General features: G+C 41.7%; 2 protein-coding genes across 3 annotated transcripts; both read right to left on the bottom strand.

The window, feature by feature from the left end:
* Nucleotides 1-10,644: 10,644 nt before the first annotated feature.
* On the bottom strand, nucleotides 10,645-12,449 carry LOC110504178. Its single transcript, XM_021583007.2, has 6 exons — nucleotides 12,095-12,449; nucleotides 11,465-11,682; nucleotides 11,302-11,358; nucleotides 11,098-11,197; nucleotides 10,828-11,001; nucleotides 10,645-10,708 (listed from the first exon to the last, which is right to left on the bottom strand). Exons 1-5 carry the CDS (start codon nucleotides 12,393-12,395, stop codon nucleotides 10,829-10,831), a joined length of 849 nt encoding a protein of 282 aa, XP_021438682.2. The 5' UTR covers nucleotides 12,396-12,449; the 3' UTR covers nucleotides 10,645-10,708; nucleotide 10,828.
* Nucleotides 12,450-18,644: 6,195 nt separating this feature from the next.
* On the bottom strand, nucleotides 18,645-24,013 carry LOC110511457 (uncharacterized protein KIAA0754-like). 2 transcript variants are annotated; one of them, XM_036962904.1, is made up of 9 exons: nucleotides 23,842-24,013; nucleotides 23,148-23,260; nucleotides 22,677-23,007; nucleotides 20,488-21,469; nucleotides 19,494-19,711; nucleotides 19,330-19,386; nucleotides 19,126-19,225; nucleotides 18,853-19,026; nucleotides 18,645-18,733 (listed from the first exon to the last, which is right to left on the bottom strand). In XM_036962904.1, exons 3-8 carry the CDS (start codon nucleotides 22,812-22,814, stop codon nucleotides 18,854-18,856), a joined length of 1,668 nt encoding a protein of 555 aa, XP_036818799.1. In that variant the 5' UTR covers nucleotides 22,815-23,007; nucleotides 23,148-23,260; nucleotides 23,842-24,013; the 3' UTR covers nucleotides 18,645-18,733; nucleotide 18,853. The 2 variants fall into 2 exon arrangements, with proteins under 2 accessions (XP_036818799.1, XP_036818800.1); XM_036962905.1 differs by lacking the exons at nucleotides 23,148-23,260; nucleotides 23,842-24,013 and having other exon boundaries at nucleotides 22,677-23,064.
* Nucleotides 24,014-26,879: the final 2,866 nt, after the last annotated feature.

Here is a 26,879-nt window from a genome sequence, read left to right as displayed (position 1 = left end):
TAGTCCAAAAACAGCATTGGCCATTGGACTGCTCAGTCAAAACAACAAACTTTTACGATTAATCACTTGACTGGAGTAACTTGAGTTCGGAACTAAAACATTAAAAGTAGGCTATAGCTTGACTCATTTCCTTACCTTGGACAAGCGTATCTAAAAGGCCTATCCAGTCGTGCGTGAAGATACCTTTAGGCAGATAAAAGCGCGGGACGGTTTGAGACACGCTCGGTATTGTGAATCTGTCACACTGATATAAAAGCACGTTTTCATTTATAATTTACACTGTAGTATGACCTGGAAGCCAATCAGAATCGAGTTTTAAACAATACCGTGGGTTCCATGGAACGTCACAAACATATTCGGCCACTGCGTCACAGATTACATTCACTGAACATGGGTTTAATAGCTATATTGGCTATATGTACGTTATATGCACATCGTATTGTATTGAGATTACATTTACTGCCCCACTGAAACTATCTAGCCTAATCCTATGAGGATCATATGTCAAATGTCAGAATCATGGCACATGAAAACATAATGAAATTGACTGCAGATTATAAACTTCACTGTGACACAATAAACCCACTGGGCATCAATGTTGTTTCCATGTAATTTCAATGAAATTACGTTGAACCAACGTGAAATAAAAATTGAACTGATGTATGTGCCCATTGGGAAGTGATCCATTCGAAATTATTGAATACATACAGTATTATAAAGAAAGACGTAAAAAATTGCATCGGAAAAACCTTTGAAAAAGTCTCATTTTACATAGGTAAAATGTATGTACGCATTACTGTAAATCGTTTTGGATGAAAACGTCTGCTTCCAAATCTGACTCTCACACATATTTACAATCTCGCGATGTTTATTTCTGGCGCTCTCACGTTTGCGGGATTTTGTTAAGTAAATTATGCGTTGGAGAGCCGATCCCACCACCAGGGTTGTGGGTTCGATTCCCGGGGCAACCCATACGTAAAATGTATGTGCAAATGATTAAGTCGCTTTGGATGAAAACATCTGCTAAATGGCATATATTATGATTATATTGTTTTTACAACAGACCTACAATGTGAAAGTCTATTGCTTTTTCAAAATGTTAACTTTATTTAACTAGGCAAGTCAGTTATACGTGTCCGTATATATTTACAACTTTTTTCACATACATTTTTTAAATTTTCCATAAACTCATCTTCAAAACACTCTCCTGCAACCCGCCTCACCAATTTATATTCATAAAAAAGTATTACTTACCTCAAATCTGTAATCCTCCAAGAAGCTAGCTCAGAAGCTAGCTCAGAAGCTAGTTCAGAAGCTAGTTGAGAAGCTAGTTCAGAAGCTAGTTCAGAAGCTAGTTCAGAAGCTAGTTGAGAAGCTAGTTAGCTTCTTTACTGGCAAATCGTTAGTATTCAGCTAACCACGGTTTGTGGTCATCAGCTATCCTTTAGCTCGAAAATCTATCGCCAGTTTTGTACAGCGCGGCTCAGAACGGAACATACCGGACCAATTTTTCTCTCCATGTCCCTGGATTTCAACCGCTAACTCTGGACATTCATACCTGGATCTCACAGCTAGCTAGCTGCTATCCGTGTGACTATCGGCTTTCGGCGATTCCGGAGCAAACATTAATTATTCCGGAGCTAGCCAGCTGAAGAGTTCCATCAATCACTCCTGGGCTGCAGTCACCTATCCGGACCCGTTTTACTGCCTACGCGGAGCCCCACCGGGCCTTCACAACTGGACTACTGACGTTATCTACCCGAAGGAGTTATCCGGCTGGCTCCTCCGTCGCGACGTTACCTGAACGCCCATCTGCGGCCTGCTAACCGTTAGCTGTCTTATCGGCAAATATCTGAATAGACAATCAGACAAAAAAAAAAATATTCTTGGGCCTCTATAACTATATCTATTTATTTTTTATTTTTGTTGTTGTTGTGTGATTTGGATTAATCCCCTCTACCACACGGAACCCCACTAATCTACTGACGGAACGCAAGAGGTGGCTAATAACAGACCTCCATCCTATGCTAGCTTGCTACCGATGGCCTGGCTAGCTGTCTAAATCGCCGTGACCCCCAACCAACCTCTCCACTCACCGGACCCTTTTGATCACTCGACTAAGCATGACTCTCCTTAATGTCAATATGCCTTGTCCATTGCTGTTCTTGTTAGTATTTATTGGCTTATTTCACTGTAGAGCATCTAGTCCTGCTCACTATACCTTATCCAACCTATTAGTTCCACCACCCACACATGCGATGACATCTCCTGGTTTCAATGATGTTTCTAGAGACAATATCTCTCTCTTCATCACTCAATACAGAGGTTTACCTCCACTGTATTCACATCCTACCATACCTTTGTCTGTACATTATACCTTGATGCTATTTTATCGCCCCCAGAAACCTCCTTTTACTCTCTGTTCCAGACGTTCTAGACAAACAATTCTTATTGCTTTTAGCCGCACCCTTATTTTACTCCTCCTCTGTTCCTCTGCCGATGTAGAGGTGAATCCAGGCCCTGCAGTGCCTAGCTCCACTCCTATTCCCCAGGCGCTCTCTTTTGACGACTTCTGTAACCATAATAGCCTTGGTTTCATGCATGTTAACATTAGAAGCCTCCTCCCTAAGTTTGTTATATTCACTGCTTTAGCACACTCTGCCAACCCGGATGTTCTAGCTATGTCTGAATCCTGGATTAGGATGACCACCAAAAATTCTGAAATTTTAATTCCAAACTACAACATTTTCAGACAAGATAGAACTGCCAAAGGGGGCGGTGTTGCAATCTACTGCAAAGATAGCCTGCAGAGTTCTGTCCTACTATCCAGGTCTGTACCCAAACAATTTGAACTTCTACTTTTAAAAATCCACCTCTCTAAAAACAAGTCTCCCACCGTTGCCGCCTGCTATAGACCACCCTCTGCCCCAGCTGTGCTCTGGACACCATATGTGAACTGATTGCCCCCCATCTATCTTCAGAGCTCGTGCTGCTAGGCGACCTAAACTGGGACATGCTTAACACCCCAGCCATCCTACAATCTAAACTTGATGCCCTCAATCTCACACAAATTATCAATGAACCTACCAGGCACCTCCCCAAAGCCTTAAACACGGGCACCCTCATAGATATCATCCTAACCAACTTGCCCTCTAAATACACCTCTGCTGTCTTCAACCAAGATCTCATCGATCACTGCCTCATTGCCTGCATCCGTAATGGGTCAGCGGTCAAACGACCTCCACTCATCACTGTAAAACGCTCCCTGAAACACTTCAGCGAGCAGGCCCTTCTAATCGACCTGGCCGGGGTATCCTGGAAGGATATTGATCTCATCCCGTCAGTAGAGGATGCATGGATATTTTTTTTAAATGCCTTCCTAACCATCTTAAATAAACATGCCCCATTCAAGAAATGTAGAACCAGGAACAGATATAGCCCTTGGTTCTCCCCAGACCTGACTGCCCTTAACCAACACAAAAACATCCTATGGCGTTCTGCATTAGCATCGAACAGCCCCCGTGATATACAGCTGTTCAGGGAGGCTAGAAACCATTATACACAGGCAGTTAGAAAAGGCAAGGCTAGCTTTTTCAAGCAGAAATTTGCTTCCTGCAACACTAACTCAAAAAAGTTCTGGGACACTGTAAAGTCCATGGAGAATAAGAACACCTCCTCCCAGCTGCCCACTGCACTGAAGATAGGAAACACTGTCACCACTGATAAATCCACCATAATTGAGAATTTCAATAAGCATTTTTCTACGGCTGGCCATGCTTTCCACCTGGCTACTCCTACCCCGGTCAACAGCACTGCACCCCCCACAGCAACTCGGCCAAGCCTTCCCCATTTCTCCTTCTCCCAAATCCGTTCAGCTGATGTTCTGAAAGAGCTGCAAAATCTGGACCCCTACAAATCAGCCGGGCTAGACAATCTGGACCCTTTCTTTCTAAAAATATCTGCCGAAATTGTTGCCACCCCTATTACTAGCCTGTTCAACCTCTCTTTCGTGTCGTCTGAGATTCCCAAAGATTGGAAAGCAGCTGCGGTCATCCCCCTCTTCAAAGGGGGGGACACTCTTGACCCAAACTGCTACAGACCTATATCTATCCTACCATGCCTTTCTAAGGTCTTCGAAAGCCAAGTCAACAAACAGATTACCGACCATTTTGAATCTCACCATACCTTCTCTGCTATGCAATCTGGTTTCAGAGCTGGTCATTTGTGCACCTCAGCCATGCTCAAGGTCCTAAACGATATCTTAACCGCCATCGATAAGAAAGATTACTGTGCAGCCGTATTCATTCAGCTGGCCAAGGCTTTCGACTCTGTCAATCACCACATCCTCATCGGCAGACTCGACAGCCTTGGTTTCTCAAATGATTGCCTCGCCTGGTTCACCAACTACTTCTCTGATAGAGTTCAGTGTGTCAAATCGGAGGGTCTGCTGTCCGGACCTCTGGCAGTCTCTATGGGGGTGCCACAGGGTTCAATTCTTGGAACGACTCTCTTCTCGTTATACATCAATGAGGTCGCTCTTGCTGCTGGTGAGTCTCTGATCCACCTCTACACAGACGACACCATTCTGTATACTTCTGGCCCTTCTTTGGACACTGTGTTAACAACCCTCCAGGCAAGCTTCAATGCCATACAACTCTCCTTCCGTGGCCTCCAATTGCTCTTAAATACAAGTAAAACTAAATGCATGCTCTTCAACCGATCGCTGCCTGCACCTGCCCGCCTGTCCAACATCACTACTCTGGACGGCTCTGACTTAGAATACGTGGACAACTACAAATACTTAGGTGTCTGGTTAGACTGTAAACTCTCCTTCCAGACCCATATCAAACATCTCCAATCCAAAGTTAAATCTAGAATTGGCTTCCTATTTCGCAACAAAGCATCCTTCACTCATGCTGCCAAACATACCCTTGTAAAACTGACCATCCTACCAATCCTCGACTTTGGCGATGTCATTTACAAAATAGCCTCCAATACCCTACTCAACAAATTGGATGCAGTCTATCACAGTGCAATCCGTTTTGTCACCAAAGCCCCATATACTACCCACCATTGCGACCTGTACGCTCTCGTTGGCTGGCCCTCGCTTCATACTCGTCGCCAGACCCACTGGCTCCATGTCATCTACAAGACCCTGCTAGGTAAAGTCCCCCCTTATCTCAGCTCGCTGGTCACCATAGCATCTCCCACCTGTAGCACACGCTCCAGCAGGTATATCTCTCTAGTCACCCCCAAAACCAGTTCTTTCTTTGGCCGCCTCTCCTTCCAGTTTTCTGCTGCCAATGACTGGAACGAACTACAAAAATCTCTGAAACTGGAAACACTTATCTCCCTCACTAGCTTTAAGCACCAACTGTCAGAGCAGCTCACAGATTACTGCACCTGTACATAGCCCACCTATAATTTAGCCCAAACAACTACCTCTTTCCCTACTTTTGCTCCTTTGCACCCCATTATTTTTATTTCTACTTTGCACATTCTTCCATTGCAAATCTACCATTCCAGTGTTTTACTTGCTATATTGTATTTACTTTGCCACCATGGCCTTTTTTTGCCTTTACCTCCCTTATCTCACCTCATTTGCTCACATCGTATATAGACTTGTTTATACTGTATTATTGACTGTATGTTTGTTTTACTCCATGTGTAACTCTGTGTCGTTGTATGTGTCGAACTGCTTTGCTTTATCTTGGCCAGGTCGCAATTGTAAATGAGAACTTGTTCTCAACTTGCCTACCTGGTTAAATAAAGGTGAAATAAATAAATAAATAAAAAAGAACAAATTCTTATTTTCAATGACGGCCTAGGAACAGTGGGTTAACTGCCAGTTCAGGGGCAGAACGACAGATTTGTACCTTGTCAGCTCGGGGATTTGAACTTGCGCTAGTCCAATGCTCTAACCACTAGGCTACCCTGCCGCCCCATGAATATTTTAATATTTGTGTTGGAACTTGACATCAGTTGGAAAGGCAGCACATGTATCTGTTTATGTTTCCCTTCCAATGAGCTTATCATATAAACTACAACGCAAAAAGTACGGTTTACTTCACTTTTAATCATGTCAGCACAGGTAACAGCTGTTTACAGTCTTTATTTAGTTTTTCATTCTTACTCTTCCCAATTCTCTTAAACTACATTTCTTTTTTTCCCATGGGCTTCACCAGAGTACCCCCTAGTGGCTGGAACTGTATTAAGCCCCTTACATTTAATTGCTACCTGATTCAAAAGTAGTGGACAGAAATGTGGGCATACTATAATACTAGTTAAAATAAAATAATGACAACAACATCTTGTTCTTTTTGAATTCAGGTTTTATTAAGTCAGGGTAGCTTGGTGATCATGGCTACGTGTAACAGCATTGAGGTCCCCTCTGGTACCAGAACTAAATTGAGTATTACTAAACCAATATACCCTCAACTATACAGACACACAGCAATGTAGTGCTGCTGACCTGGGTTCAGGACCCACTAGGGGAGTCACCCTACATTCTAAGGGGCGGCACGTAGCCTCAAGATTAGATCATTGGGCCAGTTACCGAAAGGTTGCTGGCTCAAATACCAGAGCCGACAACATGGGAAAATAAATAATGATGTCGCTGTGCCCTTGAGCAAGGCACTTGTGGGTGTCTCAGAGGGAGTTGGGGTATGCAAAAAAATACATTTCCATTGCACAATTGTGTGTAAATTTAAATGCTCCATCATTCTTGCCAATGCAGGTTCGTAGTGTTGTAATACTGTTGTAATACTGTAGCTACTATTTGACTGGAGCTGGGTCTTGATAGGAGAGACTGAGTAAGGAGTAGTAAAGCCCCTGCCAACCAGGACCTCTCAACCCTCCTGCTCTAAGTCCTCTGTGAACTTCCTGACCTTGAACAAGACCTCCATGTTGACTGTGGGTTGCGTGGTGGATAGTGAGCACAGCATGTCAGACTGGAGGGCAGAGGGACACACACAGAAGACAAACAAAATCATGAGCATGGTTCAGAAATTACACAAATGTGAGAGTCAGTTTGCAATGCCTGGATGTGTATGTTGAAACAGCATGTTCCAGTATGTTTGTGAGCAGTGAATGTGAGTATGTCTGTGCTGTGAATGTGTGTTTCTGACCATGCAGATGATGGGCTCCAGCAGCTTGTCGCTAGGCACATCCATCCAGGTCAATTCTATGGCAGCCGATCACCTGGCGAGCACGGTCAGAAGGTGATACACCATCAATTGACTGGTGGCACAGGATGGCCTTCGTACCATCACAAACAACAAAATATCTTAAAATCTACTAAATTGTAGAGATAGAGACACACCTTTAGTGTGCTGTACAAGAGTGGACTTCAATAGAGTTACCATACAGTATTAGTAGAAACGTTTTAAATAAATCACAAATGACTGAAATTACAGTATAGACAGAGAGATAGTCCTATGTGTTCATCTTATTATATTTCTACAATGCCAAAACAGTGTGTATTATTTGCAACGAAACTGAACCTGTTTGCAAATAATTAACTCTGAGACGTCACTAGGGATCTGAGCATGGTACTTTCAAGTTAGGCCTACCTTTCCACCCCAGACCGAGTAGGCCTACTGACGCAGAAAAATGTAAGCTTCAACTGCTGGCTAATCTTCTTCCTTGGCTTAACCCAACGAGAGGTCACAATTGTTTCCCTAAAAGCTGTCTGTGTTTAAATGTATTTTATTGTACAGAATGTGAATAGCTTAATCAATTGATAGTGACAGAATTAGATTATTTCCAAATGAAACAACAATATCCCCATATGCATCAGAGTCACGTCTTTCCCGGTTATTCCTATTTTACATCTTGTTTCTTGCATTAAGTATCGCGGACCAAAGCGTTGTTATAGATAACTGTATATAATCACATCTCTTTGATTTTCTTCAAAATCTTAAACTAACAGTGTACTTTTTGACCTTTTCTTTGAGAAAAGCTAGGCCTATGGCATACCCTCTCATACGAACTTAACTTCAAGTCTTAACAGACACAGAGGTGGGCTATTTAAAGAGTGCATGGCGGGTGGAGGAATTGACTAGCATACCTATGGATATAGCATCCTATAGCCTAATTTCATCTGTCAAACAGGTAGGCCTACCTCTTATTTCTTAAATAGGAAGAAATAGGCTCCAACACATATCCCTAATTAAAATGAAGACGTTTAAAATGAATAATGTTTACTCCAATTTGCATACTTTCAGCACCATGAGCTGTCCATTTCCGATTAATTGTGCCGTGGCTGCTGCTTCAAGTTTTAGCACCACAATGTAAGTTACTCGAATCTGACTTCTTGTGAGGTCAATAACTCTGATAAACCTTTTTTGATATCCTCAGAGGACCGTTATTAGCATGTTTTAACCACTCCTTCATTATTACTGAAACACGATTCAAAGTGGTAAATATAAAGATCCAGTCCATAAAAAAATTGGAGGCCCCTTACACTTCAGTGTTGTGATGCAAAAATGCTAGCAAAATGTATAGCGCATAGAATTAAAAAGGTATTGTCGGACATTATTAATTCTAATCAGACAGGCTTTTTTCATGGACAATATATTGGAGATCATTTTTGAGGCCCATGTTGACAAGATATGTTGACAAGATGTTGGGGAATCACTGGAGGGGAATATTGACCAACTGAGCATCTCTGTGTACATCTCAATAAACACAATATGCAAACTCAACAATGAATACATTTAAACTACACTGCTCCAAAAAAATAAAGGGAACACTTAAACAACACAATGTAACTCCAAGTCAATCACACTTCTGTGAAATCAAACTGTCCACTTAGGAAGCAACACTGATTGACAATAAATGTCACATGCTGTTGTGCAAATGGAATAGACAACAGGTGGAAATTATAGGCAATTAGCAAGACACCCCCCAATAAAGGAGTGGTTCTGCAGGTGGGGACCACAGACCACTTCTCAGTTCCTATGCTTCCTGGCTGATGTTTTGGTCACGTTCGAATGCTGGCGGTGCTTTCACTCTAGTGGTAGCATGAGACAGAGTGGCTCAGGTAGTGCAGCTCATTCAGGATGGCACATCAATGCGAGCTGTGGCAAGAAGGTTTGATGTGTCTGTCAGCGTAGTGTCCAGAGCATGGAGGTGCTACCAGGAGACAGGCCAGTACATCAGGAGACGTGGAGGAGGCCGTAGGAGGGCAACAACCCAGCAGCAGGACCGCTTCCTCCGCCTTTGTGCAAGGAGGAGCAGGAGGAGCACTGCCAGAGCCCTGCAAAATGACCTCCAGCAGGCCACAAATGTGCATGTGTCTGCTCAAACGGTCAGAAACAGACTCCATGAGGGTGGTGTGAGGGCCTGACATCCACAGGTAGGGGTTGTGCTTACAGCCCAACACCGTGCAGGACGTTTTTCATTTGCCAGAGAACACCAAGATTGGCAAATTCACCACTGGCGCACTGTGCTCTTCACAGATGAAAGCAGGTTCACACTGAGCACATGTGACAGATGTGACAGAGTCTGGAGATGCCGTGGAGAACGTTCTGCTGCCTGCAACATCCTCCAGCATGACCGGTTTGGCGGTGGGTCAGTCATGGTGTGGGGTGGCATTTCTTTGGGGGGCCGCACAGCCCTCCATATGCTCGCCAGAGGTAGCCTGACTGCCATTAGGTACCGAGATGAGATCCTCAGACCCCTTGTGAGACCATATGCTGGTGCGGTTGGCCCTGGGTTCCTCCTAATGCAAGACAATGCTAGACCTCATGTGGCAGGAGTGTGTCAGCAGTTCCTGCAAGAGGAAGGCATTGATGCTATGGACTGGCCCGCCCGTTCCCCAGACCTGAATCCAATTGAGCACATCTGGGACATCATGTCTCGCTCCACCACAGACTGTCCAGGAGTTGGCGGATGCTTTAGTCCAGGTCTGGGAGGAGATCCCTCAGGAGACCATCCGCCACCTCATCAGGAGCATGCCCAGGCGTTGTAGGGAGGTCATACAGGCACGTGGAGGCCACACACACTACTGAGCCTCATTTTGACTTGTTTTAAGGACATTACATCAAAGTTGGATCAGCCTGTAGTGTGGTTTTCCACTTTAATTTTGAGTGTGACTCCAAATCCAGACCTCCATGGGTTGATAAATTTGATTTCCATTGATCATTTTTGTGTGATTTTGTTGTCAGCACATTCAACTATGTAAAGAATAAAGTATTTAATAAGAATATTTCATTCATTCAGATCTAGGATGTGTTATTTTAGTGTTCCCTTTATTTTTTTGAGCAGTGTATATCTGACATGTTACTGTTGTCTTCTTTTCAAGCCACTGACCATCTGTGTGAGATGTAAACAGGATGTACATAAATGGGCATAAACACGTGACACAGATAGTAAAAATATTAACATAGAAATTCAAAATGCATCTAAATATATTTATTTTTTTAAATATATATGTGTATAAAATATATTTGTCTGTACAGTAAGTAAATGTAGGAAATCCAAAATGCATTTCTGAAATAAAATATATGTGTATAATATACACTTGTCTGTAACGTAAAGCAATGCAGAAGTAATAAGCATTGTAAACGATGATAGAACACATCAAATTACACGAGGACACAAAGGAGAGATTTAATTAAAAAATCATCTTTTAATATTTTTTCATGCTGAAGTTTTTTAACACTGAAAAAATTTATGTTTGGCAAATCCACTCTGGTTAATTGGCCTGTTGGACAAAACAAAAAATAGTTAACATTCTTGCTACCTCAGCCATTTGCTATGTTCAAGTAAAATCTCAGTTAATGATGAATGGATACAATTTGGAAGGATTTTCTAGAGTGATACCTCAGTAAGGTAGAGTGTCAGGTGGCACAACCATTGGTGCCATGAGGTCAAAGTGTGAAGGAGGGAGCAAGCCAGAGAGCTGTCTAGTAAGCAGTCCAGGCCCATGGCTTGGAGGCTTTGAGTTTGTCCCATCATTGAAATGCATTGTAGGGTATCTGCTGCCCCATAGACCTGCTGGTAGTGGGAAAGGTGTTAGCAGATCACCAGGGACATCTATGATTGGCTGACACAGTCTTGGTTAAACCACATGTATTCTAAAGCAATATTCACCTGCTTTCATAGAGTAAGGATTCACTCCTTTGGGGACACTGCCAGTGTTCCCCTGATATCCATATGTCCCCATCGGTGGAGGTGGTGGTACACACTTGTTCTGTAAAACACATCAACAATTTTTCCAAATTGTTAGTAATATTATCACAGTTGAAATACAATGGTTGTTCACTGTTTTTAATTTAATTGAATTTAAGTATGTACCTCAGCCTTGGGCTCAGTTTTGTTAACCCATCTGTGCAGAGTTGGATCCCAGACAATCTGAGGAAGAAGATATTAGCAATGTGAAGCAAGCCACAATTTTTTTGAAACAAAATCCACTCAATTGTCTCTACATAGAATATAGTGTTAGGAACCAGTTCCTAACAGATCTGTCTTTGTCCTCAGGTAGATGAACCTCCTTCTTATTAGCTCTTCCACTCCCAAAGACCCAGCTGAGCCAGCCTCCACTGTTATTGTGAACAGCAGGGGTCTGGGGCTCAGCCACCGGCCGGGTGCCAGTCTGGAACAGAGGGTTGGCATCGGAGTGTTCCGGCTTGGTGATGGACATCATAGCAGGATGCTCAACATATCTAAGTCGGACATCTGTAATAAGTGGGAGAAGTCAGGCCACTCTGCTCATGTCACCATACAGAACAATTACTGGCTGACAGATAGGAACGTCTTGCTCTGATACTCTGTTACAACCCAATCTTAACCTACACGCAGTCACAGGGATTACTGGGAGGTTACTCCAGGACTCTGCGATCGCATTGTTTTGGTTGCAAAATCAACAATTCCTTGCATATTATGTGAGGGCTTACAAATTTGACCAATCGCCAAACTATTTCTGCATAAAATAGTCAGCAGTAAAATGTAGCTAAACCTGTTTTATGTAGAAAATGCATGAAAGTATTACAGATATACACTCACATGAGCCGTACATTTAACCTATCACAACTTATTCTCACGCTATCACAATGGTCATTTCTTTACTAATTAGGTAAGGTTAAGTGACCTCTTCTCTTGGAATAGAAATCCACAGGTGGAATACACGCTCCACCATCCCATTTCCACAGTGGTGCCACCATGGGGATGATGGGAGGTGGTTGTGGATGATTGTTTTCATTCTTCACAGGGACACTGGCTGTGAGGAGGATCTCCTCCCTCTCTGCAGGGACACTAGCCTTTGGGACGATCCACTCCCTGTGCGCAGGGACGCTGGCCTTTGGGAAGATTCCCTTTCTCTGCGCAGTGACACTGGTCATCAGGAGGATCAACTCCCTTTGTGCAGGGGTGAGTTGTGATGCTCTGAGCATCTTATTCTTCTGCGCAGTGATAGAAGCTGCTGGAAGAATCCCCTCCCTCTTTGTAGGGATGTGGACTGGTGCTCGGATGATCCCCTCCCTATGTACAGGGATGAGGCCTGATGCTCTGAGGATCTCCTCCCTCTGCGCAGTGACACTGGCTGTTTGGAGGATCCCCTTCCTCCGTGCAGGGACACTGGCTGTTTGGAGGATCCCCTTCCTCTGTGCAGGGATGAGGCCTGATGCTCGGAGGATCTCCTCCCTCTCAGCAGGGACACTAGCCTTTGGGACAATCCCCTCCCTGTGCACAGGGGCGTTCGCCATTGGGACGATTTCCTCCTTCTGCGCAGTGACACTGGCTGTTTGGAGGATCCCCTCCCTCCGTGCAGGGATGAGGCCTGATGATCGGAGGATCTCCTCCTTCTGTGCATTGATGCTGGCGGCTGAGAGAATCCCCTCCCTCTGTGAAGGGACACTGGCTGTTTGGAGGATACCCTTCCTCTGTGACGGGCTGAGGCTTGATGCTCGGACGATCTCCTCCCTCTGCACAGCAACTTCGGTTGCTGTGATGATCTGAAGGTATAATATAGAGCATATTGTCATTCCCTAAAAAATCAACTCAATAGGAAGGTGTTATTAATGTTTTGTTCACTCAGGGTAGATTAATCCCTATCATATACTTTCATTTGTATGTGTACTGATACTGCAAATACACAAAGTATATTAATGTTATCTACAATATATTATAATACCATAAGCCTCTCTGCTGCAAGGGGCATTTCCTACTACAATTTTAAACTGATTTTCTTCACTTTTACTTTTTTGCATCTTTGTTAATTTTCACATTTATTGTGTTTGGAATGGCACTGTTACTACAGCATTTTATGTAAGTATGTAGGACAATTACCCACAATGCTCAGTGACTGAATATTCAAAATGACCATGGCAATTATTGACGCATTCACATGCCATCGGAAAATTGGAACCTCAGAGTTAAAATGAATGTAAGTTATTAGCGTAGAGCTTCCTACTGGTTGATTCTGAGTTAGCGAGTCAGAAATGTCAGAATTTCCTAGTTCTGACTTGAAGGGCCTTCTATGATGTAGGACAGGTCAGTAACCAAATTATTTTACTGTGCCCAGTGCCCACACAGACTTTTATGGTCACACAAGTTGCCACCGGTGGATTCAAAATGAGTAGACTAACAATTATTTATGTGGCCCCAGTTACATTTACAACCAAGATAACCATAGACGGGAAGTTGACAATAGCTTATTATTAGTGTAAATAAATTGTATTTCTATGGTTGCAGTCCTCAAAGATTGAATTGCATTGAATTGAATTAATCAGATCCAATTATTTACTGCCCGTAGGGTGGGGTAAAGCTAGTCATCATTATTATAATCACCATATACTTATTCTTCTATATCTGAGACTCATCTGACACTACCTTAGATATGGCAGTCTGCAACTCAATACACTGCCCCTGCATGGTGTTCAGCGTCCCCTGCATGTGGTTAATCGACTGCTTAACATCGTTCAGCAGGATCTGAATCTCAAGCCTGCAGGAAATCAGGTGGTTCAACATACTGAGATGACGAGAGGCTTCAGACCATGCCCATTGGACCATCTTTAGGATTCTTTCCCACTTAACACCAATCTTATTAGGAATGTAACATTGTGCAGAAGATGTTACTATAGTGTTATTTAGAAGAAAAAAAGTGTACTTTGTCAGGCGCCAAAAGGATGACGGGATGTCTCCCTGCTCCAGTGAGCTCTGCTGGCAGGTCTTGCTCACTGTTGGGAGGAACGGGAGCCAAATTAGAGGAAAAATATCTATGGTTGTTCCGCAATTAAACATTCATGGCATAATGGGATTTGTCCTTCCCTGTGAAAATAATAACAATAGCTGGGGTTTACTTTATCACTTTTAGATAATGTAATACAATCTTTAAACCCATCAGAAGTGTAGTGCTTACCTCCATGAAAATATTCAGCCCTGTTATTTTGGGCTGCATTGTCCCAATGTTGACCACTAGTTCCAACTTGTGATGAGAAGGTCTTGATGAAAGGATCAAGTCAACATTTTGTTAGACATTTCAGAGATAGCATTAACAATTGTACATGAGACAGTGCTTCCAGATATTGAGGTATCTTCCTTCTAAGGTATGTAAAAAAAATCTGGTGTGTGAGTACTCACATGAAAGGTATCCATGATTCTTGATTAAGCCAATCATGTATGTGATTACCATCCTATGTGTCAGGAGCAGGAATTATTGCTACACAGCTTTCAGGCAACTTTATGTCTTGGGCCTAGATGAATCATTGAAATACAAGAAATATTGTGAATTTGTGATGCATAATTGCATTGTAATTTGGAATATTCCATCAAAGATGTTTGTTTTGATAATCAAAATAACTAACTCTTACGATTAATCACTTGAGGTGAGTAACATGAATTGACGGAAATAGCTATTTTATATTCTGACCTAGACACTGACTTGTGTAATGCCTAATGCATAATCTTTGCATGTTATTGGCTCATCATAGTATATAGCAGAGGGTCTCATAGTCCAAAAACAGCATTGGCCATTGGACTGCTCAGTCAAAACAACAAACTTTTACGGTTAATCACTTGACTGGAGTAACTTGAGTTCGGAACTAAAACATTAAAAGTAGGCTATAGCTTGACTCATATCCTTACCTTGGACAAGCGTATCTAAAAGGCCTATCCAGTCGTGCGTGAAGATACCTTTAGGCAGATAAAAGCGCGGGACGGTTTGAGACACGCTCGGTATTGTGAATCTGTCACACTGTTATAAAAGCACGTTTTCATTTATAATTTACACTGTAGAATGACCTGCAAGCCAATCAGAATCGAGTTTTAAACAATACGGTGGGTTCCATGGAACGTCACAAACATATTCGGCCACTTGCGTCACAGATTGCATTCACTGAACATGGGTTTAATAGCTATATTGGCTATATGTACATTATATGCACATCGTATTGTATTGAGATTACATGTACTGCCCCACTGAAACTATCTAGCCTAATCCTATGATGATCATGTGTCAAATGTCAGAATCATGGCACATGAAAACATAATGAAATTGACTGCAGATTATAAAATTCACTGTGACACAATAAACCCACTGGGCATCAATGTTGTTTCCATGTAATTTCAATGAAATTACGTTGAACCAACGTGAAATAAAAATTGAATTGATGTATGTGCCCATTGGGAAGTGATCCATTCGAAATTATTGAATACATACAGTATTATAAAGAAAGACATAAAAAAATTGCATCGGAAAAACCTTTGAAAAAGTCTAATTTTACATAGGTAAAATGTATGTACGCATTACTGTAAATCGTTTTGGATGAAAACGTCTGCTTTCAAATCTGACTCTCACACATATTTACAATCTCGCGATGTTTATTTCTGGCGCTCTCACGTTTGCGGGATTTTGTTTAGTAAATGATGCGTTGGAGAGCCGATCCCACCACCAGGGTTGTGGGTTCGATTCCCGGGGCAACCCATACGTAAAATGTATGTGCAAATGACTAAGTCGCTTTGAATGAAAGCATCTGCTAAATGGCACATATTATGATTATATTGTTTTAACAACAGACCTACAATGTGAAAGTCTATTTATTTTTCTTTTTTACCTTTATTTAACTAGGCAAGTCAGTTAAGAACAAATTCTTATTTTCAATGACGGCCTAGGAACAGTGGGTTAACTGTCTGTTCAGGGGCAGAACGACAAATCCCCTTGTCAGCTCGGGGATTTGAACTTGCGCTAGTCCAATGCTCTAACCACTAGGCTACCCTGCCGCCCCATGAATATTTCAATATTTGTGTTGGAACTTGACATCAGTTGGAAAGGCAGCACATGTATCTGTTTATGTTTCCCTTCCAATGAGCTTATCATATAAACTACAACGCGAAAAGTACGGTTTACTTCACGTTTAATCATGTCAGCACAGGTAACAGCCGTTTACAGTCTTTCTTTAGTTTTTCATTCTTACTCTTCCCAATTCACTTAAACTACATTTATTTTTTTCCCATGGGCTTCACCAGAGTACCCCCTAGTGGCTGGAACTGTATTAAGCCCCTTACATTTAATTGCTACCTGATTCAAAAGTAGTGGACAGAAATGTGGGCATACTATAATACTAGTTAAAATAAAATAATGACAACAACATCTTGTTCTTTTTGAATTCAGGTTTTATTAAGTCAGGGTAGCTTGGTGATCATGGCTACATTGATGTCCCCTCTGGTACCAGAACTAAATTGAGTATTACTAAACCAATATACCCTCAACTATACAGACACACAGCAATGTAGTGCTGCTGACCTGGGTTCAGGACCCACTAGGGGAGTCACCCTACATTCTAAGGGGCGGCACGTAGCCTCAAGATTAGATCATTGGGCCAGTTACCGAAAGGTTGCTGGCTCAAATACCAGGTCAATTCTATGGCAGGCGGGTCACCTGGGTCACCACGGGGTCAGAAGGTGATCCACCATCAATTGACTGTTGGCACAGGATGGCCCTCGCACCTAGAGTACCATCACAAATAACAAAATATCTTAAGTTCTCCTAAAATGTTGAGAAAGAGATACACCTTTAGTGTGTTGTACCAGAGTGGACTTCAATAGAGTTACCATACAGTATTAGTAGAAACGTTTTAAAACAAATCACAAATGACTGAAATTACAGTATAGACAGAGAGATAGTCCTATGTGTTCATCTTATTATATTTCTACAATGCCAAAAAAGTGTGTATTATTGGCAACGAAACTGAACCTGTTTGCAAATAATTAACTCTGAGACCTCAATAGGGATCTGAGCATGGTACTTTCAAGTTAGGCCTACCTTTCCACCCCAGACCGAGTAGGCCTACTGACGCAGAAAAATGTAAGCTTCAACTGCTGGCTAATCTTCTTCCTTGGCTTAACCCAACGAGAGGTCACAATTGTTTCCCTAAAAGCTATCTGTGTTTAAATGTATTTTATTGTACAGAATGTGAATAGCTTAATCAATTGATAATGACAGAATTATATTTTTTCCAAATGAAACAACAATATCCCCATATGCATCAGAGTCACGTCTTTCCCGGTTATTCCTATTTTACATCTTGTTTCTAGCATTAAGAATCGCGGACCAAAGCGTTGTTATAGATAACTGTATATAATCACATCTCTTTGATTTTCTACAAAATCTTGAACTAACAGCCTACCTCTTATTTCTTAAATAGGAAGATATAGGCTCCAACACATATCCCTAATTAAAATGAAGACGTTTAAAATGAATAATGTTTACTCCAATTTGCATACTTTCAGCACCATGAGCTGTCCATTTCCGATTGATTGTGCCGTGGCTGCTGCTTCAAGTTTCAGCACCACAATGTAAGTTACTCGAATCTGACTTCTTGTGAGGTCAATAACTCCGATAAACCTTTTTTGATATCCTCAGAGGACCGTTATTAGCATGTTTTAACCACTCCTTCATTATTACTGAAACACGATTCAAAGTAAATATAAAGATCCAGTCCATAAAAAAATTGGAGGCCCCTTACACTTCAGTGTTGTGATGCAAAAATGCTAGCAAAATGTATAGCGCATAGAATTAAAAAGGTATTGTCGGACATTATTAATTCTAATCAGACAGGTTTTTTACATGGACAATATATTGGAGATAATTTTTGAGGCCCATGTTGACAAGATATGTTGACAAGATGTTGGGGAATCACTGGAGGGGAATATTGACCAACTGAGCATCTCCGTGTACATCTCAATAAACACAATAGGTGTCTTCTGTGAAATATTTCAAGTGTCATATTGGGGTGCAAACTCAACAATGAATACATTTAAACTATGTCTGACATGTTACTGTTGTCTTCTTTTTTAAGCCACTGACCATCTGTGTGAGGTGTTAACAGGATGTACATAAATGGGCATAAACACGTGACACAGATAGTAAAAATATTGACATTTAGAAATTCTAAATGCATCTAAATATATTTAGATCTGTCTATGGAATACATTTTAAAAAATGTTTAAAAAATATATATATGTATAAAATATATTTGTCTGTACAGTGAGTAAATGTAGGAAATCCAAAATGCATTTCTGAAATAAAATATATGTGTATAATATACACTTGTCTGTAACGTAAAGCAATGCAGAAGCAATAAGCATTGTAAACGATGATAGAACACATGAAATTACATGAGGACACAAAGGAGAGATTTAATTAAAAAATCATCTTTTAATTTTTTTTAATGGTGAAGTTTTTTAACACTGAAAAAATCTATGTTTGGCAAATCCACTCTGGTTAATTGGCCTGTTGGACAAAACAAAAAATAGTTAACATTCTTGCTACCTCAGCCATTTGCTATGTTCAAGTAAAATCTCAGTTAATGATGAATGGATACAATTTGGAAGGATGTTCCAGAGTCATACCTCAGTAAGGTAGAGTGTCAGGTGGCACAACCATTGGTGCCATGAGGTCAAAGTGTGAAGGAGGGAGCAAGCCAGAGAGCTGTCTAGGAAGCAGTCCAGGCCCATGGCTTGGAGGCTTTGAGTTTGTCCCATCATTGAAATGCATTGTAGGGTATCTGCTGCCCCATAGACCTGCTGGTAGTGGGAAAGGTGTTAGCAGGAGATCACCAGGGACATCTATGATTGGCTGACACAGTTTTGGTTAAACCACATGTATTCTAAAGCAATATTCACCTGCTTTCATAGAGTAGGGATTCACTCCTTTGGGGACATTGCCAGTGTTCCCCTGATATCCATATGTCCCCATCGGTGGAGGTGGTGGTACACACTTGTCCTGTAAAACACATCAACAATTTTTCCAAATTGTTAGTAATATTATCACAGTTGAAATACAATGGTTGTTCACTGTTTTTAATTTAATTGAATTTAAGTGTGTACCTCAGCCTTGGGCTCAGTTTTGTTAACCCATCTGTGCAGAGTTGGATCCCAGACAATCTGAGGAAGAAGATATGAGCAATGTGAAGCAAGCCACAATTTTTTATTTATTTAAATCCACTCAATTGTCTCTACATATAATATAGTGTTAAGAACCCGTTCCTAACAGATCTGTCTTTGTCCTCAGGTAGATGAACCTCCTTCTTATTAGCTCTTCCACTCCCAAAGACCCAGCTGAGCCAGCCTCCACTGTTATTGTGAACAGCAGGGGTCTGGGGCTCAGCCACCGGCCGGGTGCCAGTCTGGAACTGAGGGTTGGCATCGGAGTGTTCCGGCTTGGTGATGGACATCATAGCAGGATGCTCAACATATCTAAGTCGGACATCTGTAATAAGTGGGAGAAGTCAGGCCACTCTGCTCATGTCACCATACAGAACAATTATTAGCTGACAGATAGGAACGTCTCGCTCTGATACTCTGTTACAACCCAATCTTAACCTACACGCAGTCGCAGGGATTACTGGGAGGTTACTCCAGGACTCTGCGATCGCATTGTTTGGGTTGCAAAATCAACAATTCCCTGCATATTATGTGAGGGCGTACAAATTTGACCAATCGCCAAACTATTTCTGCATAAAATAGTCACATCATCAGAATGTTATCTCAAAGAACTGACCCATTACCAGAGTACGAAAAGAGGGCTCGCAATTTCAACCAATCACCGCACATTTACTGCATAATATGGTTTAATCAAGCCACACGTCAACACAGTTTTTTCCCTTGGCAGCGCATTTTTGCAACAAATGGACAAGACAATTGCATATTACAATGCAAAATGTCATAATTGTCGCTGCAAAATCGAGCATATTTATCTGCAAATATCAAACAAATCCATGCGAAATCCTGGAGACATTTACGAGAGATTTACGATTTACGATTTATGAAAATGTATACACTCACTACTGTAAGTCGCTCTGGATAAGAGCATCTGCTAAATGACTAAAATGTAAAAGTAAAATGTAGCTAAACCTGTTTTATGTAGAAAATGCATGAAAGTATTACAGATATACACTCACATGAGCCGTACATTTAACCTATCACAACTTATTCTCACGCTATCACAATGGTCATTTCTTTACTAATTAGGTAAGGTTAAGTGACCTCTTCTCTTGGAATAGAAATCCACAGGTGCAGTACACGCTCCAACATCCCATTTCCACAGTGGTGCCACCATGGGGATGATGGGAGGTGGTTGTGGATGATTGTTTTCCTTCTTCACAGGGAAACTGGCTGTGAGGAGGATCTCCTCCCTCTCTGCAGGGACACCAGCCTTTGGGACGATCCACTCCCTGTGCGCAGAGACACTGGCCTTTGGGAAGATTCCCTTTCTCTGCGCAGTGACACTGGTCATCAGGAGGATCAACTCCCTTTGTGCAGGGGTGAGTTGTGATGCTCTGAGCATCTTATTCTTCTGCGCAGTGATAGAAGCTGCTGGAAGAATCCCCTCCCTCTTTGTAGGGATGAGGCCTGATGCTCGGAGGATCCCCTCCCTATGTGCAGGGATGAGGCCTGATGCTCTGAGGATCTCCTCCCTCTGCGCAGTGATGCTAGCTGCTCTGAGAATTCCCTCCCTCGGTGCAGGGACACTGGCTGTTTGGAGGATCCCCTTCCTCTGTGCAGGGATGAGGCCTGATGCTCGGAGGATCTCCTCCCTCTCAGCAGGGACACTAGCCCTTGGGACAATCCCCTCCCTGTGCACAGGGACGCTGGCCATTGGGACGATTTCCTCCCTCTGCGCAGTGACACTGGCTGTTTGGAGGATCCCCTCCCTCTGTGACGAGATGAGGCCTGATGATCGTAGGATCTCCTCCCTCTGTGCATTGATGCTGGCGGCTGAGAGATTCCCCTTCCTCTGTGAAGGGACACTAGCTGTTTGGAGGATCCCCTCCCTCCGTGCAGGGATGACGCCTGATGATCGGAGGTTCTCCTCCCTCTGTGCATTGACGCTGGCGGCTGAGAGAATCCCCTCCCTCTGTGAAGGGACACTGGCTTTTTGGAGGATACCCTTCCTCTGTGATGGGATGAGGCCTGATGCTTGGACGATCTCCTTTCTCTGCACAGCAACTTCGGCTGCTGTGATGATCTGAAGGTATAATATAGAGCATATTGTCATTCCTTAAAAAATCAACTCAATAGGAATAATGTTTTGTTCACTCAGTGTAGATCAATCCCTAGCATATACTTTCATTTGTATGTGTACTGATACTGCAAATACACAAATTATATTAATGTTATCTACAATATATTATAATACCATAAGCCTCCCTGCTGCAGGGGCATTTCCTACTACAATTTTAAACTGATTTTCTTCACTTTTATTTTGCATCTTTGTTAATTTTCACATTTATTGTGTTTGGAATGGCACTGTTACTACAGCATTTGATGTAAGTATGTAGGACAATTACCCATAATGCTCACTGACTGAACATTCAAAATGACCATGGCAATTATTGACGCATTCACATGCCATCGGAAAATTGGAACCTCAGAGTTAAAATGAATGTAAGTTATTAGCGTAGAGCTTCCTTCTGGTTGATTCTGATACTTCAGTGGGAAACTTGAAATCATCATTCCATAATGAGTTAGCGAGTCAGAAATGTCAGAATTTCCTAGTTCCGACTTGAAGGGCCTTCTATGATGTTAGACAGGTCAGTAACCAAATTATTTTACTGTGCCCAGTGCCCACACAGACTTTTATGGTCACACAAGTTGCCACCGGTATATTCAAAATGAGTAGCCTAACAATTATTTATGTGGCCCCAGTTACATTTACAACCAAGATAACCATAGATGGGAAGTTGACAATAGGTTATTATTAGGGTAAATAAATTGTATTTCTATGGTTGCAGTCCTCAAAGATTGAATTGCATTGAATTGAATTAATCAGATCCAATGATTTACCGCCCGTAGGGTGGGGTAAAGCTAGTCATCATTATTATAATCACCATCTCAATCGTTATCACCATACCATCATAGACTTATTCTTCTGTATCTGAGACTCATCTGACACTACCTTAGATATGGCAGTCTGCAACTCAATACACTGCCCCTGCATGGTGTTCAGCGTCCCCTGCATGTGGTTAATCGACTGCTTAACATCGTTCAGCAGGATCTGAATCTCAAGCCTGCAGGAAATCAGGTGGTTCAACATACTGAGATGACGAGAGGCTTCAGACCATGCCCATTGGACCATCTTTAGGATTCTTTCCCACTTAACACCAATCTTATTAGGAATGTAACATTGTGCAGAAGATGTTACTATAGTGTTATTTAGAAGAAAAAAAGTGTACTTTGTCAGGCGCCAAAAGGATGACGGGATGTCTCCCTGCTCCAGTGAGCTCTGCTGGCAGGTCTTGCTCACTGTTGGGAGGAACGGGAGACAAATTAGGGGAAAAATATCTATGGTGGTTCAGCAATGAAACATTCATGGCATAATGGGGATTGTCCTTCCCTGTGAAAAGAATAACAGCAGCTGGGGTTTACTTTCTCACTTTTAGATAATGTAATACAATCTTTAAACCCATCAGAAGTGTAGTGCTTACCTCCATGAAAATATTCAGCCCTGTTATTTTGGGCTGCATTGTCCCAATGTTGACCACTAGTTCCAACTTGTGATGAGGTCTTGATGAAACGATCGAGTCAACATTTTGTTAGACATTTCAGAGATAGCATTAACAATTGTACATGAGACAGTGCTTCCAGATATTGAGGTATCTTCCTTCTGAGGTATGTATAAAAAAATCTGGTGTGTGAGTACTCACATGAAAGGTATCCATGATTCTTGATTAAGCCAATCGTGTATGTGATTACCATCCTATGTGTCAGGAGCAGGAATTCTTGCTACACAGCTTTCAGGCAACTTTATGTCTTGGGCCTAGATGAATAATTGAAATACAAGAAATATTGTGAATTTTTTATGCATTATTGCTACATAGTGTAACAGTACTCGTCTTGCGTTGTGTACAATCAGTCATCGACACGGAACTCCAACATGTAGCACCAGTCATGTAGCTTTATTCTGTTAGGAACGGCACAAAATTGCACGTCATGCAATGCACGTCTCACCATCCAACTCTGCACTCACGCACGCTGGTTTGGCGCTTGTTCACTGGGGTAGTTACCAAAATAATACAATTACAATATAATATCTTTAACAATGTACCTGATAGGAACGACACAAAATTGCACGTCATGCAATGCACGTCTCACCATCCGGAAGTAGCTGTTATATATTCTGACCTAGACACTGATTTGTGCAATGCCTAATGCATAATCTATGCATGTTATTGGCTCATCATAGTATATAGCAGAGGGTCTCATAGTCCAAAAACAGCATTGGTCATTGGACTGCTCAGTCAAAACAACAAACTTTTAGTAATTAATCACTTGACTGGAATAACTTGAGTTCGGAACTAAAACATTAAAAGTAGGCTATAGCTTTACTCATATCCCTACCTTGGACAAGCGTATCTAAAAGGCCTATCCAGTCGTGCGTGAAGATACCTTTAGGCAGATAAAAGCGCGGGACGGTTTGAGACACGCTCGGTATTGTGAATCTGTCACACTGATATAAAAGCACGTTTTCATTTATAATTTACACTGTAGAATGACCTGCAAGCCAATCAGAATCGAGTTTTAAACAATACCGTGGGTTCCATGGAACGTCACAAACATATTCGGCCACTTGCGTCACAGATTACAGTCATTGAACATGGGTTTAATAGCTATATTGGCTATATGTACGTTATATGCACATCGTATTGTATTGAGATTACATTTACTGCCCCACTGAAACTATTTAGCCTAATCCTATGAGGATCATATGTCAAATGTCAGAATCATGGCACATGAAAACATACTGAAATTGACTGCAGATTATAAAATTCACTGTGACACAATAAACCCACTGGGCATCAATGTTGTTTCCATGTAATTTCAATTAAATTACGTTGAACCAACGTGGAATAAAAATTTAATTGATGTATGTGCCCATTGGGAAGTGATCCATTCGAAATTGTTGAATACATACACTATTATAAAGAAAGACGTAAAAAAAAATTGCATCGGAAAAACCTTTGAAAAAGTCTAATTTTACATACGTAAAATGTATGTACGCATGAATGTAAATCGTTTTGGATGAAAACTTCTGCTTTCAAATCTGTCTCTCACGCATATTTACAATCTCGCGATGTTTATTTCTGGCGCTTTCACTTTTGCGGGATTTTGTTTAGTATATGATGCGTTGGAGAGCTCCATGAAATCAGCGACATTACAGGGTCCAAATCGAGCAAAAAGCTTCAATTTAAAGAGTCCATCGTTTACTTGGAACACATCACAAATTGAAGTATATTTCCCTGTTTCAAGATGCGCTCTGTTTCGTTTCTTGGATCTCTAAAAAGTCATTTAGGTTTTCAATTATTCTTTGTTAAATAATATCTGGAATAATAGTTTAATTTCCTTTCCACTAGATGGCACTATCCCCTATGGTACTCCCTGTCAGGGGTCTGAGGATTCTGAAACAAAATAGTTTAGGCTCTTGAAACGTATCGGTGCGTTGGTAGATGTGCTGTACATTGTTATAAACACTTATTACACTGCTATAGACTTATTATCAATGTCATTCACTGTTATAAACACATTACATTATAAATGATGATCCTGTGAAGAGCATGCCGATCCCACCACCAGGGTTGTGGGTTCGATTCCCGGGGCAACCAATACGTTAAATGTATGTGCAAATGACTGTAAGTCGCTTTGGATGAAAGCATCTGCTAAATGGCATCTATTATGATTACATTGTTTAAACAACAGACCTACAATGTGAAAGTCTATTGCTTTTTCAAATGAATATTTGTGTTGGAACTTGACATCAGTTGGAAAGGCAGCACATGTATCTGTTTATGTTTCCCTTCCAATGAGCTTATCATATAAACTACAACGCGAAAAGTACGGTTTACTTGACTTTTAATCATGTCAGCACAGGTAACAGCCGTTTACAGTCTTTCTTTAGTTTTTCATTCTTACTCTTCCCAATTCACTTAAACTACATTTATTTTTTTCCCATGGGCTTCACCAGAGTACCCCCTAGTGGCTGGAACTGTATTAAGCCCCTTACATTTAATTGCTACCTGATTCAAAAGTAGTGGACAGAAATGTGGGCATACTATAATACTAGTTAAAATAAAATAATGACAACCACATCTTGTTCTTTTTGAATTCAGGTTTTATTAAGTCAGGGTAGCTTGGTGATCATGGCTACGTGTAACAGCATTGATGTCCCCTCTGGTACCAGAACTGAATTGAGTATTACTAAACCAATATACCCTCAACTATACAGACACACAGCAATGTAGTGCTGCTGACCTGGGTTCAGGACCCACTAGGGGAGTCACCCTACATTCTAAGGGGCGGCACGTAGCCTCAAGGTTAGATCATTGGGCCAGTTACCTTGGGCCAGTTACCGAAAGGTTGCTGGCTCAAATACCAGAGCCGACAACGTGGGAAAATAAATAATGATGTCGCTGTGCCCTTGAGCAAGGCACTTGTGGGTGTCTCAGAGGGAGTTGGGATATGCAAAAAAAAAACATTTCCATTGCACAATTGTGTGTAAATTTAAATGCTCCATCATTCTTGCCAATGCAGGTTCGTAGTGTTGTAATACTGTTGTACTACTGTAGCTACTATTTGACTGGAGTTGGGTCTTGATAGGAGAGACTGATTAAGGAGTAGTAAAGCCCCTGCCAACCAGGACCTCTCAACCCTCCTGCTCTAAGTCCTCTGTGAACTTCCTGACCTTGAACAAGACCTCCATGTTGACTGTGGGTTGCGTGGTGGATAGTGAGCACAGCATGTCAGACTGGAGGGCAGAGGGACACACACAGAAGACAAACAAAATCATGAGCATGGTTCAGAAATTACACAAATGTGAGAGTCAGTTTGCGATGCCTGGATGTGTATGTTGAAACAGCATGTTCCAGTATGTTTGTGAGCAGTGAATGTGTGTTTCTCACCATGCAGATGATGGGCTCCAGCAGCTTGTCGCTAGGCACATCCATCCAGGTCAATTCTATGGCAGCCAGGTTACCTGGCGAGCACGATTGACTGGTGGCACAGGATGGCCCACGCACTTAGAGTACCATCACAAACAACAAAATATCTTAAAATCTCCTAAATTTTAGAGAAAGAGATACACCTTTAGTGTGCTGTACAAGAGTGGACTTCAATAGAGTTACCATACAGTATTAGTAGAAACGTTTTATATAAATCACAAATGACTTCACTTAAGAAATATATCTTTGTTAATTTTCACGTGTGTTTGGAACGACTGTCACGTGACTAGGGGGTGATCTAGTATATTTATTTCTATGTTGGTACTAATGTGGTTCCCAATTAGAGGCAGCTGTTTATCGTTGCCTCTGATTTGGGATCATGTTTAGGTAGCTATTTCCCCACCTGTGTTTTGTGGGATATTGATTGTTAGTGTGTTTGGGCAC

Source organism: Oncorhynchus mykiss, chromosome 25, assembly GCF_013265735.2.
Source record: "Oncorhynchus mykiss isolate Arlee chromosome 25, USDA_OmykA_1.1, whole genome shotgun sequence".
In the NCBI taxonomy this organism is placed as follows: domain Eukaryota; kingdom Metazoa; phylum Chordata; class Actinopteri; order Salmoniformes; family Salmonidae; genus Oncorhynchus; species Oncorhynchus mykiss.
The sequence above is the reverse complement of the archived record's forward strand: the minus strand, read 5'-3'. Positions and strand labels throughout refer to the sequence as shown.

Bases quoted from the DNA above. Each gene is read 5' to 3' on its own strand.
- LOC110504178 (XM_021583007.2), bottom strand. From the start codon at position 12,395: ATGCTCAGAGCATCACAACTCACCCCTGCACAAAGGGAGTTGATCCTC. The intron at 11,359-11,464 runs GTTAGGAACTGG...CTTCTTCCTCAG, and splicing joins CTGAGGACAAAGACAGATCT to ATTGTCTGGGATCCAACTCT. The intron at 11,002-11,097 runs GTGAATATTGCT...TCCCACTACCAG, and splicing joins TCCTTACTCTATGAAAGCAG to CAGGTCTATGGGGCAGCAGA.
- LOC110511457 (XM_036962904.1), bottom strand. From the start codon at position 22,814: ATGAATGTTTCATTGCTGAACCACCATAGATATTTTTCCCCTAATTTG. The intron at 21,470-22,676 runs GTACACTTTTTT...TTATACCTTCAG, and splicing joins TCCTTTTGGCGCCTGACAAA to ATCATCACAGCAGCCGAAGT. The intron at 19,387-19,493 runs GTTAGGAACGGG...CTTCTTCCTCAG, and splicing joins CTGAGGACAAAGACAGATCT to ATTGTCTGGGATCCAACTCT.